The sequence below is a fragment of the Notamacropus eugenii genome, chromosome 2 (genome assembly GCF_028372415.1).
Source record: "Notamacropus eugenii isolate mMacEug1 chromosome 2, mMacEug1.pri_v2, whole genome shotgun sequence".
In the NCBI taxonomy this organism is placed as follows: domain Eukaryota; kingdom Metazoa; phylum Chordata; class Mammalia; order Diprotodontia; family Macropodidae; genus Notamacropus; species Notamacropus eugenii.
Genome location: NC_092873.1, coordinates 68,318,421 through 68,340,126, shown reverse-complemented (window position 1 = coordinate 68,340,126; position 21,706 = coordinate 68,318,421). Strand labels below are relative to the sequence as shown.

The 21,706-nt window shown below is 49.5% G+C and overlaps 1 protein-coding gene across 6 annotated transcripts in view; it reads left to right on the top strand.

The window, feature by feature from the left end:
• The window catches only part of DIP2A (disco interacting protein 2 homolog A), a 111,630-nt gene continuing 89,924 nt past the window's right edge, over positions 1-21,706 (top strand). For 5 of the 6 annotated variants that reach the window (XR_011974025.1, XR_011974024.1, XM_072640775.1 and 2 more), the window contains exon 1: positions 14-235. Coding sequence is in view for 4 of the 6 variants with exons in the window: in XM_072640775.1 (XP_072496876.1) it covers positions 118-235 (118 nt within the window). In the remaining 2 variants the exon portion in view is untranslated. Of the gene's footprint in view, positions 236-21,706 lie in introns of all 6 variants that reach the window. The other variant, XM_072640777.1, reaches the window with a different exon arrangement.

Below are 21,706 nucleotides of genomic sequence, written 5' to 3'. Positions count from 1 at the left end.
GAGGGCGGCTCCGCCTCCGCGGGCTCGCGACTCTCAGGCCTCGTCCGAGGCCGAGCCCGGCTCCGGCTCCGGGTCCGAGTCCGGGGCGTCGCTGAGGGGGAGGCCGGAGCGCGGGCCATGGCCGAACGGGAACGCGGCAGCGGTGGAGGGGGCGGCGGCGGGGGACTGGAGGCCGGGGCGCTGCCGCCCGATGTGCGCGAGGGCCTGGCTGAGCTGGAGCTGGAGCTGTCGGAGGGTGAGCCTGGGGGGGGGGGGGGGGGGGGGGAGTCGGGGGCGGGGCCGAGAGGGGGAGGGGATCCGGGGGCGGAGTCTGGAGGGGGAGGGGAGCTGGGGGCGGGGAGGGAGAGGCGCCCCTCCCCCACCGGCCCCCTGTTGGAAAGGGGTGGGGCTGTCTGGGGGAGGGGCTGCATGTGCTCCGGTTTGGACATGTACCCCCTGCCGCTGCCCCCCACAGTGGAGGGGATGCACCTGACTCCTGAGCCCCCCCATATTGCCGCCTGCTCTGGCTCACAGTCGGTGCTCAATCAGTGCAGGCGTTAGCAGAGGCCGGGTCCTCTGGGAGCCTCAGGATCCTCCTCTCCTGGGACTGCCTGTGCAGGCTGTGCCCTGCCACTGCTGTGGCCGGGGGGCACGTGGACCGTGACCCACCCCCCTTGTCCCCTGGATCAGCCTCAGGCCTGCCTGGATCGGAGCGCCGGGGCTGTGTGCCATGCCCAGTAAATAGCAGCAGGGCAAAGGGAGGACAAGGCGCAGAGGCTGGAGATGAGGCAGCGGAGGAGGGCACCAAAGCTCTTTCCTCGTGGGGGGGGTTGCCGCCAGCATTGGGGCCTGATCCCCTGCTCCTCAGAACTATACGTGTCTAACAAGGGGGCACCGTCCACATGCTGGGGAGTGACCGGGCCTAGGCTGTGGTCACTTACAGAGGTTTGGCTGGACAGTCTTGAAGACCCTTCACTGCATTTCCTTCTCGCCAGGGTGTTTGGCTCCTGTGGTTTCCTCTAGGTACTGTTTCCCTCATTGAGTCAGATAGCAGCCCTCAGAGCACCTGAGGGGTGATGGACCCCAAGGCTTCCCCCCTCCCCTGGGTACACCCCAGAACCCAAAGGGCATAGAGAGAGGACCCTCCCAAGGGCTGTGCCTCAGGCCCCCTCTGATTCCTTTTCTCCACAGGTAGGTTGTGGGTGTGCCTCCTTTTACCCCTACCTCTTTCTGTGGTGCTGTCGTAGGCAGCACCCGTCACAACTCCATTCCAGGCTTGATTTCACAAGGTGAGGTTGGGTGGAATTTTCACTTGAACCTGCCCATGAAGCTAACAGTGGATTCAGAATAGCACAATCTTCTGTCTTTCAGTTTTGTGGGGGACAGTTTTTTGTAACTGAAATGTTTTCATCTGTTCAATAAAAACCCTCCAACAGATACCTTACTTTACAAACTAAAATCCCATATCAGAGTCTGCTGGACTGGTTTTTTCCAGCCCACAGACTGGCCCAGTTGACAGGTCGTTGGACTTGAGGTACCAAAGACTCGGGTTTGCCTCAAATCTGCCTCCCCCAACCCCCAGCTCCATGAGCCCCTGGGTGCTATGGCCCCTCAGCTCTTGTCTAGTGGGGCTGGTGTTGTTTATGTCCTCCTTCTGAGCCAGGCAGGGAAGCAGCAGGCTGCATTTACGGGCATCTAATTGTTCACTCAAAGAGCTGTGTTTCCTCTGTTTTCTTGCCTTACTGGCTCATGTTCAGTCCTTTTGGGTTACCAAGCTAAAAGGGTTCAGTTGTTTCTTTTTGAGGAATAGGCGTTAAGGCATTAGTTTTGGCTGAATGAGATTTGCGGATTGTTTGGGGAAGGTACTAACTACCTGTTCTCAGGTTTGCATTGGGCCTTCCACCAGCTAAGAGAAAACCTTTTTTGTAACAGAAGGAGATGCCCTGATACCCTGGGACAGGGCCCTGTCCTGTCCTGTGTTTTTCATGCTTGGCTCTGGGGGTCTTAACCCAGACTGTCTGGTGAAGTCCATCGTGTTTTGACAACATAAAATACCCAGGATGCCCTGGGTTCAGGTCCCCTACCTGAAGTGGATGAGCCGCTCCCTTGGGCCCTGACCTTCCCCCTGTCCCTCCATACCTTCTTGTTCATGACTCTCTTTAGAAAATCTCTGTAGAGTTTGCCCCTGCCCAGCTAGTCAGCCACCTGACCCCATCATACCTATGTATCCTCATGTTGTAGTATATGCCCTGGCACGTCATTGCCTGGAGACCAGCCTCCATCCCTGGATATTTTTGGGGGGGCACTTGGGGGTGGGTCAGTAGTGACCTACTTGAGGTCTCCACTAGCACTGGCCTGCCCAGTTCTCTTTCTGTTCACTTCTGGGCCTCACTCAGAGTCCTCTAGCCAAGGACTAGGGCAGGGACTGCAGATGGATGGTCCATCCAGCAGTGTGCTGGCCCCTGGCTCATGGATATTTCTCACAGATAATGAGGCTCATTTGTCCAGGGTGAGAGGGATCTTGGGTCTCGAGGAGGCCCAGGCCTGAGCCAGATACCGTTAACATGAGGTCATTCATGAGCAAGAGGATTGGAAGAAGCCTCCCTTCAGTAGGGAAGGATGGCCTTGCAGACTCAGGACACTGCTGGGCCCCAGTGGCCAGGGCATCCCCCCCCCTTCCCATCTGGCTCAGTTAGTGTGGCAGTCAGCAAAGGCAGACCAAATCCAACTCTGAGGTCACTTTGGCCAGGAAAGGGCATGTGCTGCCCTGGGGGCGGGGGGCACTTTTCAGGTGGTCTTTTGTTCCACCAAGCCAGTCAGCCAGTAAGGCTTTCTCTGATCCTGTCTGTTGCTGTAGGAGACTCACAGGCTTGCCTGCACCCTTGTTTCTTATGATATCTGTCCCACAGGCCTCGAGCATTCTCCTCAAGATATTTGAAGAAAAGAAAGTCAAATTCAAATGAAGCAGTCCTTGCTGCTGTTTTTCTTGTGTGTCTCCTCTCCTCCCCCCCCGCCCCCCCCCTGCCCTCGGCCCCTTCTTTAGTGGTGACAGTGTCTTGGGGGGCAGAGGACAATAAGGAAAGGATGGTGACCTGGGTTGGACCCACCTTAAGTTGCCTTCTCTGTAGAATGGGAGTAACACCTGGGGGGGGGGGGCAGTGTGGACCAGGAGGGAGCATCTATGGGAATCACGTGTTGGACAAGAAGCGTTTCCATTTGTTTCTGGTCTTGCCTTCTTGGAGAAGGCTTATTGACTCCCTGGCTGGCTGCTTCTTCAGAATCCTGGAGTCTGGCAACAGACCAAGAGCTCCATAGCCCTTTAGTGCCTCTCCAGGAATCCCTGCCTGCCTCCCTGAGGGGTCTGGTACCTGCAGCAAGAGAAGGTGCTCCTTTTCCTTGGATGGAACAGAACTTTGCTGTGGAGTCCTTATCCTATCCAAATGGGCCTACGCGTGGGCTCCTTGAGTCTATCTGTAGCATGCTGTATGGGTGGTTTTGTTTAACCTTTCCCCAGGATATTTGGATCTGGCAGGCCACCTGGCCTGTGTTGGATGCCCTTGGGCTGATCTGATTCTTGCTTACAGAGGAGGAAGCTGAGACCCAGAGTGGTGGGAGCCAGATGTGCTTCAGTCCTTGGAATACATCCATCATTTGCAGTTCTTAAGGAGCTTATCTGTGGCTAGGAAGGGTTAGGGACCAGGCATGGAATTTCATTAGCATTTCAGGAGCTCCCTGGTGAGGAGTCTCCCTTCACCATCAGGCAGCCATCATCTGCAGCTTAGCTTTATCGTAGTAGCCTGGGGCATTGACAGGATCCCACAGCCAAGATGTACCAGGGACAGGACCTGAACTCACATCACTGTGCCCCACTGCCTTGTACCCAGAAAAGTTGCTGTAAATTATATACACCCTGCAAGGGGTCAGGTGATCAGGTAGGCTCCTTGTTGATAAACATTTATTAAGCACTTGGGACACAAAGACAGGCAGAATAAAGTCCCTGCCCTCAAGGCACTCACCATCTAATGGGGGGAGTCAGCTTGTTCAGACAAGCTAGAGGCAGGAAGAAGTGGAACTAACCACCAGAAGGCAAGAGGGGGGGTCTCCCCGGCAGGAGGCACAGTCAGGGACAATGCCGGGAGTCCGGAGATGGTGGCTCTTAGAAGTGTTTGAACTGTCCTTGAACGTAGGAACAAGTGTTTCTGGCTAACTGCATCCTCAGGCAGGTCACACGACCACCCTCCATTGGACCTTGTAATCTCTGAGTCTCTTCCCCTAAATTCTATAGTGCTCCTTTCAGCAGACTCCCAAGAAGACCGACACTAGTGTTGAATATATTAAGAGAGGCCCAGGAAGGAGGTGAACCCCACTGTGCACTTGTCTGGTCTGAGCATACCTGAACTGTGGTAACCAATGCTGGATGAATAAAACAAGGCTTTTATTAAGCACCATGCTGTGCTGAACACTTTACAAATGCTGTCTTATTTGATCCTCACAACAGTTTTGAGAGGTAGGTACTACTGTTATTATCTTCATATTACAGATGAGGAAACAGAGGCAGATAGAGATGAAAGTCTTGTCTGGAGGCCAAATTTGAACTTGGGTCCTCCTGACTCCAGGCTCAAAGCTCTAACCGGTCTCCTAGCTACCGCTAGACACTGCCAGTCCAGAGATTTTTCTCATACAGTGATATGTGGGAAGGTACAAGAATCAAAGCCAGCAGACCCATGGGCCGTAACATCAAGAATCTTAGGGGTATCTGGGGGGCTCTCACCTGAAGGGCAGAGTTAGACCAAGAGGTGAATCATGTGCCTGAAGGGAAAGGGCTCCTTCCTAGAGGTCTTCCAGCAGGCCTCAGTGGGCCCCTAGACTACCTTGGTAGTCATGCAGGTCTGCTTGGAGCTGGAGAGCCGCTCTTCTCCTCCATCTCTGAGTTCCTGAGATTATTGACCATTGACTTAGGCAGAACTAAATAGCATTATGTCAAAATGACAAAGATAAAGTGATAACCTTTGGAGTCATTTAGCATAGTAGAATTAGGCTCCAATCCTCATAAACCCTGGCCCCCTGGCTGATTCGACAAGGGCTCCTAATGACTTAGAAAGTTTATTCAGGACATAAAAAGCAAGTGTGGGTACAGACATTTTTACTGAAAAGGGAATGTAGCAGTGGTGAGGATTTCCTGCCTTGTTTTCCTCACCCTGGGGGGGCAAGGATGAGTTCCATGGCCTTGTTCTCCTTCGAAGCTACCCAAGGACATTTGGATGAGAGCATTTCTTGTCCCGGTGCCCTAGATTGCCATAGCCCCTCCCCTAAGTGTTCGGCCTTCCAGGCTTGGCCTGGTTTGGCCAACCTGGTGGTGAGCCTCTTCCTTGGAGGCAGTCGTGACCCATTTGATGGGACCTTCCAGAGCTTAGAGGTAGCACTGCCAGTCCAGGTGGCCACTGGGCTGCCCACCTCCTATAGACCGTAGTACCCTAGCTACTCATAGCTTTATTTTGAGGAAATTGACGAATGAGGTTTGCCCTCACTCCTTGGTCATCTTCCTTTGCCCCTATAGTGTTCCGATGCAGTATCTTCGCAGTGTCCATGGGTGCACGATCACCTGGGGATGGAATTCCATGGCAGGCCTGGGGAGGGGCCAGCATTTGTTCTGCTCCTGGGGTGGGGGCATCTAGTTGTGGCGCACGGTCACTGGATCAGAGGTGCAGGAGTGGATTTCAGGCTTTTGTGTGAGGGGGATGTGGAGAAACTAGAGGCTCTGCATTTCTCTGTACCCCAAACCCCATTCCCTGGAGTGGCCGCCTTGTCCTTTCCTCGGCCTGCTGAGGTGCATCCTTTGGAGGTGGGTGTCCAGGTCAGAACACTGACCAGAGGCCCCTGATTCCAGGCTGCATTTGTTCACACTTGCCCCCCTGTGCTTGTGTCCCTGGCATCTGGCACAGGGTTTTAAAAACAGGGCATAATTCATGTTAGCTTTCTGGAGTTGGTTACTGTCAGGTGGTAAAGATGTTTTGGAGGGTCGTGGGTCTAGGGTCAGTGAGCTGAGAGGCATCTGATTCTTTCAGAAATGTATGGGGAAGGGGCAGATTTGATGGTGTTTGGTTTGGGGCTGGGAGGATGGGGTCTCCATCTGTCCTCTTTCCTGTGGAAGCAGTCAGGTCATGCTGAGAAAGCTGAGGTCTGGAGAGACCAAAGGGAAGTTGTTTCCTGGCTGTCTACTTGGAACATTGAAAAGCCTAGGCAGCACGTGCACTTTTCTGTCCTTGAAGCGTCTCTGAATGTTCCCCCGTCATGGTGTGGGTGCTACATTTGACAGACACTGTCCCTCACAGGTGCAGGTTACCTGAACGCTTCTCTTCACCAGCTTTAGCTTGGTCAAGCACCAAGACCTTCCTTCTTCTTGGGGTTCAGCCATTCATGAATAGTCTGGCTCCTTGGGCACAGGGACAGTCCAGGAGCTCCTGACCAGGACCCCAGTATGGCAGACCCTGAGGCAGGGAGGACCAAGTGGCTGAGGCCAAGTCCTGACCCAATATCCTTTCTACACTCTGCCTAAGGAGACTCCCTCTTGTTAACTGCTGGGAAGGTGGGCACCCCCTGAAGCCCCGCCTCCCAACCATGCAGCATGAGAAGCCAGAAAAGGCCCCATCCCCCAAAGCAAGACAGGGTTTTGAAATAATGTGTTCAGTAGAACCTTTGACCTGCAGGGTCTTGGTCACAGCCACAGGCCAGAGGCATCCTCATCAGTTGTTATCTGACTGATTTCCAAATCCACTTTCCAAGGAAAACATTGAGTATTTTGTGTACCAGCATGGTGCTATCGTACAAGGACCATGCTCCCCCAGAGGTGGCCACATGATAGAAAGTAGAGAGCCACCTTTTCCTGGAAAGCAACTCCGCCATCTCAGGGGCACCATCTGCCTCAGCTCTCTCCCCGCTTCAGTCCATTGTCTGTTGGGCTACTCTGAGAGGGATTTAGTGGCAATGTTAGCCCCATCATGCTTATGAAAAAACTGAGGCGTAGGTGACTGTCACACATGTTGCTCAGGATCATGCCTCAGCTGGCAGGTAGGCCCTCTTGGCTCCCTCCTTCATTTGTGTAGGTCCTTGGAGCCATCTGATAGCTAACTCCACAATACAGCTGTCATCAAGTGTGGAGCGCTTGGGTCTCATCCTGGTGACAGTCACCAGTCCAGCTAAGGCTCCTGGGGTTTGTCACTCTCATTCACAGTTGAAAGGAAGGCCTAGTTTCAGTTAAAGGAAAAAAGGGATCTTTTTGTCCTACCTGGGTTCCCAGACTTCCTGAAGCCCCAAGGGCAAGGGTAGATTGTCCTGTACAATGGACATGGCATATTTCATCAGCCACTGACTTTGGGGGTGGCTTCTGTCTGATTCTGGGCACTAGCTGCATGCTTTAAAGAATGATTAGATTGTTCTGGTCCTCCCAGAACTTGGGCTGATTTTGCCAGGATGCTGGAGCAGATGTCTTTGTCATGGACAAAGGGCCCTAAGTTTGGTAGTGGACAGAATGCTGAACTTAGGAAGACCTGAGCTCCACATAAGGTCTATGACCTCAGCCGAGTCATTTCACCACTCTCTGCCTCAATTTCCTCATCTGTAAAATGGGGATCAGACTAGCACCTACCTGCAGGTTTGTTGTGTGGATCAAATAAAGCTGTAATAGAATGTTAGCTATAATCACTAGTCCGTATCTAGAACTCAAATTGAACCATGAGAGAGACCCAACTTCCTCTAACTTTGCATGTTCATTGCCCAGGCTTTAGGTCTATCCAGTTCTCTTAGGAGGGATTAGAAATTCTAGCCACCAACTGGCAGGTGACCAAGCCTGATAGCTCTAGCCTAGGTCACATGGACATGACTGACCTTGCTCCTTTGCCAGAGAAGCGTCTCTGTGGCCTGGACCAGGGAACAAGGACTAGTCTTGTCCTAGAGGGAATGAAAGCCATGTCTGGAAATGTGGATGGTTCCATGGTCTGTCACCAGAAAAAGGCACTGAACGGCTCCCCAGGCCAAGTGATAGTTTAGAGTCCCGCTCTTGTCCCCTGGTCCTAGTCAGCTCGGACCTTTCCTCAGAGCATTTTTAGTGCCACAGCCAAGTAGCCAGCCATAGCCATGGGAGTCGGATTCCTGCTGCCTCTTCTCAGGTTACACGCTGTACAACCTCCTTGAGTCCCTAGTACCTGCAGACTAGAACCAGCCTCTTCCTGGAAGCTGAGGGCATCTGTCAGTATTTTCTTGGGAGGCAGGCTGTGGTCCAGCTGCACTTGAATACTCTCCTCCCTTGTTTCTGCTCCTTGGGCATTTTTTCCTAGTCAGGGCCCAGTTTCTTCCTCACCTCTCCCGCACCTCTGTGACAGCTGCCTTCTTTGACCTCCTTTGGTGCCATGTACTTAGCCTCCCTTTGCCAGTTAGAGCATGGGGCCTCTTTGCCAAGGCAGCTCATCTCTTCCCAGCTGGGCTTCAGGTGTCTGAGAGAAGTACCTCAGCCCCCTCTCAATGCATTGCTTAGCACAGCTCTAGGTAAACATTAGTATGATAGTGTGTTCTAGCGTCATTATCTAAGATTTGTCCTGGTATCCTTAGGAACCACTTGAGTCTTTCCTCAGGAAATCAAGGGTGGGTTTGGCCCTGACCTACCATGGAGTGATGAACCATTCCTTGGGGAATGTTGACCCCTCCCCCCCACAAAGCTAAATGACTGGGTAAGAGGGAGGAAAGGAAAGGCCGGCAAGCTCTGTCCTGCGGACCCTGTGCCCCTCACCCCCCATTCCCTCCCTTCTTGGGCACAGAAGTTAAGGTTTTTATATTATTTATTGATTTGATGAACACACCTTTTCATCTTTCTATCCTCAGCATGCATTGCAGAGGCCAGCTAGTTTGTTTGGCATATAGAAGTATGGGGTTATGTCCTTGAGGCAGGGGTGTGTCTGATCACTTAGGAATCAGGGTCATTAAATGGAGAAGGAAACACAGGGAGATCCAGGCCCATCCTCTCATTCTCCTAGTGGGGAAACTGAGAATCAGACAAGTACAGGACTCCGGTTTGGGCCCCGAATGGGACCACAAAGGAGCCAGATCTGCTGAGGCCATTGTTTCTGTGGGACGGTTGGGAATAGCCTGCCGCGTATTAGACACCATACAAAGGTGAAATGGGGCCTGTCCTGAAGCAGTTTGCCTTGTGCAGGGAAGTAGCATGGTCCAGCTCAGTCAAAAGACTGTGTCAGGGAGGCTGGAGTGGAGCCCCTGGCTAGCTGATGGGCCTGGCCTGGAGGCCTGCTGAGCTTTGTGGCATTAGCTGTGCTGTGGCTGGACCAGTGTGGCACCAGCTGGGGCACAAGGACTGGGGTCTCCGTGGCTAAGCCATGGTCAGGAAAAAGTCACTTTTATTTGACCTTGTCATCCCAGTTAAAACAAATTCCAAGTCCTTCCAGGCCCAGCTTCATTGGACGTTCAGAGCTTCTACCTGGCGTCAGTTCACATTGTGGTCATCTTCCCTCATGTTCAGGCTCTCACACGTCACAGGTGGCTTCTTTGGCCACATCCTGCCCTCCATGGACATTGACTCACTGCCTCCAAAGGGCTGCAATCAGTATTTTCGGGTGTTGCGGGCATTTCCTTTTTCAGCACCTTCTTTTGTTGGCCTGTCTTCTAGCACATTTCCAGACTTCACACTTGGTATTTGGGCTCTACACCTTCAGAGGGAAGGACTTGGCTGGCCCTGTTGCGGCTTTCTTGGGAGTAGAGAGCATCATGCTATTCCAGGACCTCGGGGACCTCTCAAGCTGGGGTCCTGAGAGTTCTTGGCCAATTCTGGCCTGGGTTTGGCCAGAGGGGATGTGGATGCCACTGGACTGTGGACTCTGTCCTTATACAGGAGATCCCTGTTGGTCTGAGATTCTTGGCCTCGTTATTCCTCTGCAGGCTTCAGACTGGGCTAGAAGCTGAAACTGAGAGACTGCATTGCCAAGTCACCACCGCTGGCTTGGAACTCACTCCTTTTTCCCAGTATTGCCTTTGGGCCCTCCTTACTCAGACCTGGGTGCAGGTGCCCTCCTCATTATGCCCTGGATGTGTCACCCAGAAGTAGGCTGCTTGCTGGCACCTAGTCCTGCCTACAGTGCCTGGGTATGGGTCTGGTAACTGGCCTCTCCCAGTGTGTGTTCTCAGTTCATCTCCCTCGGCCTACCTGGGCTGGACAGATAAGTCACTAAGACTTTTCCCTGGATTTTACCATGCGGATTCAGCATGGCGCACATGTGGTCTAGGGTTCTTTGGGGGAGTGGAAAGGAAAGCTCCTGTTTCTCCTCTGCCATCCTGGCTCCCAAATGCTAGATTCTAAAGTTACTTTTCCCTTTTACCTACTCCTTTCTGTAAATCAGAATGGCTCTGAATTTCTTTACACGTAAAATAATTTTTCTCCCTGAAAAAAAAGGCAACTTCCTTTCAGGTTATATTTATACACTGATTTGTCTTTCAGGTGCTTAAACCCCAGACTGAAGGCCAATCACATTGGTTAGAAGTGAGCCTACTTTGGCAGGGTGCTTCAGACAGCCTGATGACATTCAGATCTTCCAGCACTCAGGCAGACCTGCCATCTGGGCAGCATTCTCAAGTTGGCAGTGCTCACGGCAGCCTGGGGAATCTGCCAACCCGGAATTCTCCTGTTTCACTTGACTTGTGTAGCAAGATGCAAGGCTGCTAGGCCACCTATCCAAACTTGTCCAACTTGAAGCCAAGCCTTCTTCCTTGCCCAGTCCCAGGAGCCTGGGAGACATGGTTTTTTCCAATGCAGTAGGAAAGGCTGGGGTCCCTGTCCTTGCTGGCTCTGCAGGATTGGGAATCAAGGGAAGGCCAGAAAGCTCTGCCCCCATCTCAGTTCAGGGCTGGTTGGAATGGTATAGGCTCGTTTTGGTTGGAAAGACAGGGCTCTGAAGTTACAAGGGGCTCAGTCTCTTGTACAGAGGAATCAGCTCTTTCTAAGAGGGGCCTGACCTAAGGTGTGCTGTGACCTGGTGCTTCTCCAGGTCAGACATTGCTGCTACTGTCCAGTCATGAACACCAGTGGCTCAGGCCGCAGGGGTGGAGGGCTGACTCCAGGACCCGTGCTCTATCCCCTGTGCCAACTAGCTGCCCCTTGGTTTTATAGTTTTGACATTTGTTTTAGTGTTAGTGTGCATTGACTCAAAGTTAAGGAGAATTTGTGACCCTCCTGATGGATTTTTTGTAAATATATGTGGATGTGGATTCACCATTCAGGTTTGGTTTGGTGCCAGCTGTGCCAGGCATTGGAGATATGAGATAAAAGCATCTTCTCTCATGTTTATCATCAAAAGAAAATACTGTGGTTTATTTTTTTAAACTTTTTAAATCAAAATCTATCACAAATCGAAACTATACAAAATAAATTTCTATATTAGCTGTGTTCTGAAAAAAAGAAAAATGAGAAAAAGTAAGAGAAATAAATGAGCTTCAGTCAGCCATCTGTGTCCAGCATCTCCGCATGGAGGTGGGCAGCAGATGCCATCACATAATGCCTGCTAGTATGGTGGTGGGTCATCATGTTGATTGGGCTTCCCCAGGCCTTCCACTCTTGCGGCTCCTGTGTAATGTGGCCCCTTGGGAGACTGGCTCCAGGTAGCTGGGTTTTTTTGTGATTGCAAATGAAGGAGCTTAAATGATCTCTGGGTGCCAGGTCTTGTTTGATGATGATGATGATGGCGTCAGTGGGAGGCGCTTGACTCAGGGTGATCAGCCTGCAGGTGCCTGTGCACTTCCAAAGTTCTCTGCTTTTTTTTCTGGCCTTTTTTTTAAAAATTATTTTATTTGTTTTCAGTGTTCTACAGTCACTTCCATATATCTTAGTTTTTTCCCCTTCCCCTACTTCCCCACTCCCTCCCTGAGATGGCATACAATTTTATATACATTCCTATTAAATACATTTTCACTTTAGTTATGTTGCATAGAAGAAATAAAATGAATGGGAGAAATCATAAAAGAAAACATAATACAAAAGAAAATGGTCTGCTTCATTCTGCAATCCAATTCCACAGTTCTTTCTCTGGATGTAGGAGGTATTTTGCCTAAGAGTCCATGGGAAATTTTTTAAGTCCTTGCATTGCAATGAAGTTCTAAGTCTACCAGAAAAATCACTTGCACACTGTGATTGTTGCTGTGTATAAAGTTCTCCTGGTTCTGCTCCTTTCACTCAGCATCAGTTCATGTAAGTCTTTCCAGGCCTCTCTGAAGTCTTCCTGTTCATCCTTTTTTATAGCACAATAGTATTCCATTACATTCATATAACACAATTTATTCAGCCATTCCCCAATTGATGGGCATCCCCTTGATTTCCAGTTCCTGGCTACTGCAAAGAGAGCTGCTATATTTTTGTACATGTGGGATCCTTTCCCATTTCTATAATCTCTTTGGGATTTAGTCCTAGAAGCGATATTGCTGGGTCAAAGGGTACGCACATCTTTGTAGCCCTTTGGGCATAGTTCCGGATTGCTCTCCAGAGTGGTTGGATCAGCTCACAGCTCCACCAACAATGAATTAGTGTTCCAACTCTCCCACATCTTCCAATATTTATCATCTTCCTGTTTTGTCATGTTAGCCAATCTGATAAGTGTGGTGTGGTACCTCAGAGTTGTTTTGATTTGCATCTCTCTAATCAATAATGATTTAGAGCATTTTTTCATATGACTGTAGATAGCTTTAATTTCTTCCTTTGAAAACTGCCTGTTCATATCCTTTGACCATTTATCAATTGGGGAATGACTTGTATTCTTGTACTTTTGACGCAGTTCTCTATATATTTTAGAAATTAGGCCTTTATCACAGACAGTAGTTGCAAAAATTCCTTCCCAGTTTTCTGCTTCCCTCCTAATCTTGGTTGCATTGGGTTTGTTTGTGCAAAACTTTTTCAATTTAATGTAATCAAAATTATTGATTTTGCACTTCATAATGTTTTCTATCTCTTGTTTAGTCAAAAACTTTTCCATTCTCCATAAATCTGATAAATATACTATTCCTTGCTTCACTAATTGTTTATAGTATCAGTCTTTATACTTACATCATGTACCCATTTGGACTTTATTCTTATGTGAGGTGTCAGGCATTGGTCTATGCCCATTTTCTGCCATACTGTTACCCTGTTTTCTCAGCAATTTTTGTCGAACAGCGTTTCTCTGGCCTTTTGTCTGATTCCTCAGAAAGACACTTGGTCATCCCAAATGCCTTTCCCTTACCTCCTAGAGGCACTGACAAATTATGACATTGGCAGGCAGGCTAAGGGTTCTCCTTTCTTTGATTCTGTCTTAGCTCAGGGGTGGGGTGGATCCTCTGTGGTGCTGGTGCCACTGACTGAAACCCACTTAGTGTTAGGGAAGGACGACTGAGTGGTCTGCATGTCTCAGGACCTGGCAGTGACTCTTGGAAAATGCTTTAGAAACTGTCATTCTAGAAAAATGACTTTGTCTTTTGACCTCAGTTTCCTCATCAGTAAAATGGAATTGCAACATCGTTGTGAAAAGAGTGCTTTGTAAACTTGGCAACTGTTCCAAATGGATGTCCTCAGGTGGATGGCTGTGTTGTCCCTGCCAGAGGGGCAGACCTCATGCCACCCAGGCCTTCATCACATGAGATGGGGCTGATTCTCATCTGTGCCCACATCCAGGCAGAAGGCTGCTCTGACTTTTGCTGCATGACACTTGGGCCCTCAGGATCCTGGAATCATGTTGCTCCACACATGTGGCCATTGTCTTTAGGGGCAGTCATGATTGAGACTGTGCCCAGCTCACAGTCACCCAGCGTCAGTGAGAGAACATAGATATCTGAGTCAAAAAGATAGGTTGTGGTGACAGGGAACATTTTGGGAAACATTTCTCAAATGCTGACTGGCCTGGTTTTCTTTCTCCTGATCACCTCTGGCCCCAACACACCGGCCATTGCTGGGCCTATGCAAGCACTTGGGACCTGCCTATTGCTCTCCTCCTGAGGGGCACTGCTCTTTGTTGACACCTCTTAAGAAATCTCTGCCCAGGGTGCCTTGACCTGAGTGGGTCAAGTGGGCATGTGGCCCGTGTCCTCTTACAACAGAATTCTCAGAGCCTCTGTTGTTCCATCTTCGTGAATGTTTGGTCCTGATATCACTGCCTGCAGCCGTGAGCGTGGCACTTGGTCCTGATTGTCACAAAGTAGAAAAATAACTTCTAGCTCCATGGCTCATTTTTCTTTCCAAGGAAAAGCGTGTTAATTTTTTTTAAGTAGAGAATTTCTGAGTTACAAAAACAGAGGCAGTGGACTAAGAAGGGAAAAGTGAGGCAGGCCTCAGGAGGCCTGGAGCATATAGTAAGTGTCCTATTGTTAGGGAGGCAGTATACTACAGTGGTTAGTGTCCAGTCCCTTAAACTCTCTGAACCCCACTTTCCTTAGCAGTTTTTTTAAAATATGCAAATTAAAGAGTGGGTAGAGCCTACTTTTCAAACTATTAAGGGGTTATTTCTTGTGAAGAAAATGCCCTGCTCAGCCAAAAGGTGCCGTGCAGATGCACACATGACCACCTTGAGCCAGAGAACCTTAGGGACCCTCGAGTTCCATAGCCTTGTTTCCCAGCTGAGGACTCCTGACCTGCCCAGGGTCACTGGAGTAGGAACAGCCAAGTGCTGTCCAGAGCAGGCATGTGGGGATCTCAGATGCGAAGCCCTGTTCTCCCATCAGCACCTTGAGTCACTGGTACCTGCGTTGTCTGGGAGAGAGCCACAGGTCTACTGGAAACCCTGCTTGGGAGATTTTTCAATCTGTGTTCACATGTGCAGGCTGTCTGTCATCCCGCAGCCTGGCTTCATGATGCCCACCTTCCTTCCCTGTCACACATTTACTTCATGCTCACAAGTCATTGCAGGAAACATGCTCTGACATGTTGGCATCCAGGACCTGGCCCTCTGCTGCCTCCAGGCTCCCCTGCCTCATTGATTTTTCAGAGAGAAGGGTTTCCTAGACCTTGCAACTGCACAGTATCCCTGAGAGGTGTTTTTGCTGAAGGGCTGGGACTTGGTGTTGGCCTGGAAGCCTTGAGGGCTGGAGCAGTTTCCTTCCATTCAGCTCTGAGCCTGGCTCCCTGCTGACGGAAGTGGGGGCTGATAGTTAGTGCACATCTACAAAGACTGGAGGACTGGGCTGGGCCTCTGGGGGTTCTCAGCCTTTTTCATCTCAGGACTCTTTCACACTCTTAAAAACTTTTGTTTATGTGGGTTATATTAAGATGTCTTAGTATTATTAGGAGAGTAGTTTTGACCTCATGGCCCCTGAAAGGCTCTCAAGGACCCCCAGGAGTCCCTAGAGCGCACAGACAGTGCCCCCCCTGGGCCTTCTCTGGTTCTGTCTGAGACCGTCAGGGTTCCAGGGCAGGCTGGAGCTGCCTCCATTTTTGTCAGCAAACTAACATGAAAGGAAACGCAGCCACCTCGAGTTCTGGCTTGGCTTGCCTTTGAAGAAGCCGCAGATTCAGAACAAGAGCAGCAAACACCAGAGATGCTTGAGGACCAAAGTAGGAGGCCTCTGGGGGGAATGGGGTGGATGAAGGGTGGGCCAGCCCCGCCCTCCCCAGGCCTGCCCTGGAATGAGTTCATCATCCTGTAAGTCTGGCCTTGAGGGACCCCAGCTGAAGGAAGCTGCAAAGTACTGTACTTTGTAATGTCTGTGCCCTTGAAGGCACTTGCAGCCTTCTTCAGTCTTCAGGGTTTGGTTTACTCACTTTCAGTAAATAAAGAGCAGAAAAGTCTAGGACTTCTGCGAAGTCGGGATCCTTTGAGCCCTTCAAACACTTGGCCATGCCCTACCTGTATGCAGTGGGCAGTGGGAAGTGGGCAGATCTAAATGAAAGTGCTGTTGTTTTAGCACCTGTTAAAAACCACAACTTGAGGCCCTAACCGTGGCTTATATGTGTTATGAAATCACACACGTACACAAAAGTTCTATAGTTTTAGGAGGAAAAAGACAAATGACCAAGGGTCATCATGTGGGAAACTGGTTTCCTTTGAAATAGAGCCCTTCGACTTCCATTTGGTGCCCATGTCCCCATCAATGCTGTGTGGTAGAGGGGAGGGAGGGGGCTGGCCCTGGACCAGACTCCCCCTCCTCTTCCTCTGCCTCCATGACCCAAATCTGGGTGGAGGGTGCTTCCACATTTGTAGGGTGAGATATTGGAGGGAGGGTAGTACTGTAATAAAATGTAGGCTAAAAATCAGTTCTTTAAAAAAGAAAGGGAGAATTTGGGCTAAGACTAGAAATCCCAGGTTTCCTTGGGTTACACTCAGTCCAATCTTCTTTGGTAATTGAGTTTTTTGTATTGCCACAAAAATGGATTTAAATCTATGCTAGAAACTAACACCTTTATTCAAAGAAGCGTCCGTCATTCCCAGGAAAATAAAGAAATGGCAAATAAATTGGTCCTCAAAGAAATGTCCCCGGGCATCTAGGCATTTTTCTTGGGCAGTAGAAGGCTCTGCTCTGCCTTCTCTTTCTTGCTGTCAGTTTTTTCTTCTCTGGGATGGATTTCAGCCTGGGAGAGCTTAGGTGTATCCAGTGTCAGCCCTTTCTGTGTCTGCTGGTGTCAGCCAGATATTATAGATGGGCTTGTGCTAGACAGGTTCCTCCTAACTGTGGGGGGAGCTAGAGGACGGCCAGAGGATTCCATGTGTTGAAGCTCCCCCGCACTCCTTAGGAACCCTACTTCTTACATTGCCAAGAGCTCTATTGTGGCCCTGCATCTTCTTCTTTTCTTCTCTTCCTCCCTTCCCGCTCATCCTCCTGCTTCTCTGCCGGCTGTTTGAGGCGATGGGTGAACCCATTGGTAGCCATGAGCTTGCTGGCCGTGGGACCAGGTGTTTTAGGGGAGCTGGCTTCATGACAGATGGGGAGGTTGAATCTGGAGCCCGGGCATGGAGGAGCCCCCCTGGGCAGAGGCCAGCTGAAGAGCCCTTCTCCCTCCTTGTTATTTCCTCTTCATCTTCAGTGTTTTCCAGACTTCCTTTCTTGACAGAAGAGGTATCTACTGCACAGGTATTTTACCCAGAGTTCATTGGGAAATAGCCCAAGTGGGGGGGCTACCTGGAGGTGTGGTTTTAGGCCTGAAATGTCCCTAAGTCAACTGAGCCAGAAATACCAGGTTGCTCTTATCGATGTCTTGTTAGACAAGCTAAATGTAAGGCAGTATACGTATGTCTAAGTCTAGGATACATATGATTGGTCAGTGAGTAGTAAATGTTGTTATGACCCAGTGCACAGCCAGTTCAGTCAGTACATAGTTGGTTCAGACTAATAAGTTTTATAGGTGCAGCTGGCTGCTGTATCAGGAAAGGAGATAACACTTGTTGCTAGGGCAGGCTGTGTCCTTGGGCTGGGGAGAAACTGCCTGGGATAGTGTTTTGAGGCTAGGGAGAAATGTGATTTTAGAGCCTCCTGTAGTGATTCCACAGGTGAGATAAGGGTCTGGGGGTGTTAACAACAAGGTTAGAGCAGAGAACAGTACTAAAGACCTTTTTATAGCAAAGACTTTTTCCCATTTCTCATTGGACCCCACAACAGCCGTAGGAGCCAGCTGCTACAAGTATCATCATTTGCGTTTGCAGATGGGGACACTGAGGCAGAGAGAGAGGAAATAACGCATCACTTGGTGTGAGTGAGTTTGAGTCTTAAAAGTGAGATTCAAACTCAGGTATCCTGACTCAGTTCTGTATATACCCTGCCCACCAAGATCTGATGGGCTTGCATTACCTTCTTGGAACTAGGAAGTAGCTAAAATATCATTGCTATGGCATGCCCTCCTCATTTTGGAAAGAACAATGGACGTCCTGAGTTAGCAGTTGCACTCACCAGCTAGTTTGTAAGTGCTTAGACTTACCAGCGTGCAGCGCACTGCTAGATCAGGTATTTGGAACAGTGCTCTCTTGGCCTCCCTCTTGGGCTGTGGGTGGACCCTGTCTATATAATCACATAAGATGAAAAGAAGATAGGAGGGCTGTGCCTCCAAAAATGTGGTAGCCAGCATTGGGAGGAGGTGTCTGGCGTGTGAAGGAGCCCCATCATGGGCTGCGAGGGGAGGCAGTAGCTCCTGGGTCAGATCTTGTACCAGAGGTGAGCACATTGTTGTGCTTTTACATAGCTCTGTGTTATGTTATGTGTTATATATCTCTGACTTTGCTTCGAGTAGACTGATGGATGGGACAGAATTTTAAAGTGTGCCTTGAGGGATTTCTGGGTGAGGACGGTGCATGTAAATCCACTTTTGGGAATTGTTAGTTTTGCTGAATAGCTTGTCTCCTCTTTTATTCTTTGTTATAAGAGATGGCTCCTGAAGGAAGCTGGGATACTCTGAGAAGTGGAGTTGATGCCAGGTCGAGTCTAACATCCATAAAATAGGTTTTAGTCCATAAAATATATTTTGTAAAAGAACTCCCTTTTGAAATGGAATTTTGGTCAAGGGAAGGGAATTATTCTGGGTCAGAAGAGAGTGGGGATTGGATGCGAAGGTCAGGCCTGAACATCAAAGTAGCCAAGACTCTGCGGTGAGTCATCAACCTCCCTGTAGCCTCTGGTCTCAGCTCACCTATAAAGGACCTTTGGCTTTGACCTAAACTTTCAAAATTCTAATTGATCAGCAGAACAACTCAACAGCTGCCTTATACAAGATTTTGGGAGTTACCAGAAGGCAGATGAGAATTTTTGGACAGATTGGTTATTTTATGTTTTTGCTTTGTGTAGGAGTTTTGGATTTGTTCTTGGAATTTTTCTAAGCTCATTGATAGATGCAGTGAATTTTGACTTATTAGTTTGTCTGGAAGGTAGAATTAAGGTTCCCAGGAGAAATATCACCAATCTTAGATATGCAGACAGTAACCACTCTGGTGGCAGAAAGTGAAGAGGAATTGAGAAGCTTCTTGATGAGGGTGAAGGAGAAGAGTATAAAACTGGCCTGAAGCTTAACATAAAAAAAAATGAATATCTTGCAACTGGTCCCATCACTTCCTGGCTGATAGTAGGAGAAGGAATGGAAGCTGTTTCAGATTTTATCTTGCGCTCCAAGATCACTGCAGCCATGATATTAAAGGATACTTGCTCCTTGGGAGGGAAGCTCTGGCAGATCTGAACAGCAGAGTGAAAAGCAGAGATACCTCCTTGCTGACAAAGGTCCATGTGGTCACAGCAATGGGTTTTCCAGTAGCCATGTGTGGATGTGAGAGGGGGGCTGTAAGGAAAGCTGAGTGCCACAGAATCAATGCTTTGGAATTGTGGGTCTGGAGAAGACTTTGAGTGGTGAGGAGGTCAGAGCAGTCGATGCTTAAAGACGTTAATCCCGCCTGTTCACTTGGAAGGTCAGATACGGAAGCTGAAATACTTTGGCCACCTAATGAGAAGATGAAATTCATGAGAAAAGACCCTGAGGTTGGGAAAGATTGAGGCAGCTGAGGATGTGACGGATAGATAGCATCACAGCAGCAATAAGCATGAGCTTGGACAGATTCCAGGAGATAGTGGAGGACAAAAGGGCTGGGAGTGCTGTGGTCCTTGGGGTCACCAGGAGTCGGGCACATCTGACCAACAACAGTTTGGCAGCATCTTTGGATTCACTTTCTCCACAGAAAGTTCACATATGAAGGGTAGTATCCTGGAATCTACAGACTGGTCACAGGATCGAGAACAGCCAGGAATGAGGGTCGGCTTGGGTTTGGTTGGTTTCTTATTGACTCCTTAAGACCCTTTTGCATTCAGTTTGTAAAGCATACCACCTTCAGCTGGAAGGCGTGAGAGAAAAGATTACTTTGTTTTCTTGCCTTTTGGTGCAGAGGTTAGACTGCCTGGAGTCAGAAAGACCGGAGTTCCTATATGGCCTCCGGCGTTTCCTGGCTGTGTGACACTGGGCCAGTCATTGTACCTCTCTTTGCCTCAGTTGCTTCATCTGTAAAACAAGGATGATTTTTGCATCTCCATCCCATGGTGGTTGTGACGATCAAATGAGATAATGGTTGTAAAGCACTTATCAGGGTACTGGCACATAGTAGGGGCTGTACAAATATCAGCTGTGAGGATGTTTCATAAACTGAATTTGACTGAAGAACGAACCTACAGAACTGGTCTTTTCATCATTCCTTATTCTTTCCCATTCTGTCATTGTTTATTCATTCAACAAACGTTGTGAAGTACTTACTACGTGTTAGAAACAAGGACAGGAAAATAAAAGGTATTCTTTCCTGGCTCAAAGAACACAAGATTTGATGATCAAGATTAATATTGTCTTCCCCAGAGCTTGGGGAGGGTCACTCCCTCGGAGCTGCAGCCCTGAGGCGCAGGTGCAGGGGCTGCAGAATGACCTGCCTTCTTAGCGCTCCCCTCCCCATTGGTTCCTGGAAGGATGGACCCCCAGCTCAGCAGCTGTCGAGTCAGACTCATGGGAATCTTCTTGACAAGAGGCCTTCGAGGCCACCCAGGTCTCCCTCGCTAGTGTGCAGAGGAGAGAACTGAAGCCCAGAGAGGGCAGTGACTTGGTCAGTTCAGGGGGTGGGGGCAGAGTGAGGATCAGAACTCTGGGCTGGGGGCTTCCCAGGCCAGCCTTCTTTCTGTAGTACCCGCCACTCACACACCCAACTGCCCCAAGCTTGAATTTGCTTTTGCTTTGGCCTTCCTTAGTCAGGGATCTGATTAGAGGTTTTGTGTGAGTATTTTGATGAAAGACTGGACCTTTATGCCTGGGATATAGGTTGTGATTAGTCCAAGGAGAAAGCATTGAGATAGCCACAGATTTACCCCAAAGACCTAGTGGTAATAAGCAATTTAGAAATTAGGAGCTGTTTTTATTCTTTTGTATCTGGTGAAAGGAAAAGTGAGCCAGAAGGAGGAAATCCTGCGGTGGGGCCCCAGGCCAGGAAATGGGGCAGGTGAGAATCTGGCCTTTTGTGTCGATTTGCTGACTCATCCGCCTTCGTCCACTGAGTGCTGGGGCCTTTTGATCCTCCATAGTACTCATTAAGAACAACTTAGAATTACAGTGAAATTTATTTCTACCTTAGAAGTGACATTTCTATGATGTTTTAAGGTGCTTTTCTCCCTTTGTGTGATGCTTTATCTGATTTAAGCCTGCGCGTGTCCCCCTACAGTGAACCTGTCTTTAAGGAGAAGGCCCAGATAAAAAAGATACAGTGTTTCCCATTCTTGGATAGGCTGGCCCCAGTTTACAAGCACATTCTATCTGAAAAGTTCATTTGTCTGGAATTTGGCTCGGAGTTTCATTCAGCCAGCATTTCCTCTTAGAAACAGCCATCTCAATGGCAGCTCCTTCGTCATGCCCCTGCTTGGGGTTCCAGCTGATTGTTGGCTGATCTGAGGTCTGTGGTCACCCAGAGCTGTGTGGCCCTTTCCAGGCTGCCCAGCAGCTTTGTGTCTGGTGTTTTCTGTTACAAACATCCATTTGAACCCACAGGCCCCAGTTGGTAAACTGTGTGGCTCCCTGTCCCTTCTAGGACCCCCACCTGGACCACGCAGCCTCCTGGTGCCCTCCAGAGCTCAGCATTTTCTCCATCCCCTGTCCCTAGCACGCTCCCTCTCCTCATCTCTGACTCCTGGCTTCCTTCAAGGCCCCCTTTGTTGTGTAGGAAGGCTCTCCCAAGGCCTCTGATTTCTAGGTCTTTTCTCAGTGATTTCTATGCCGTTTGCA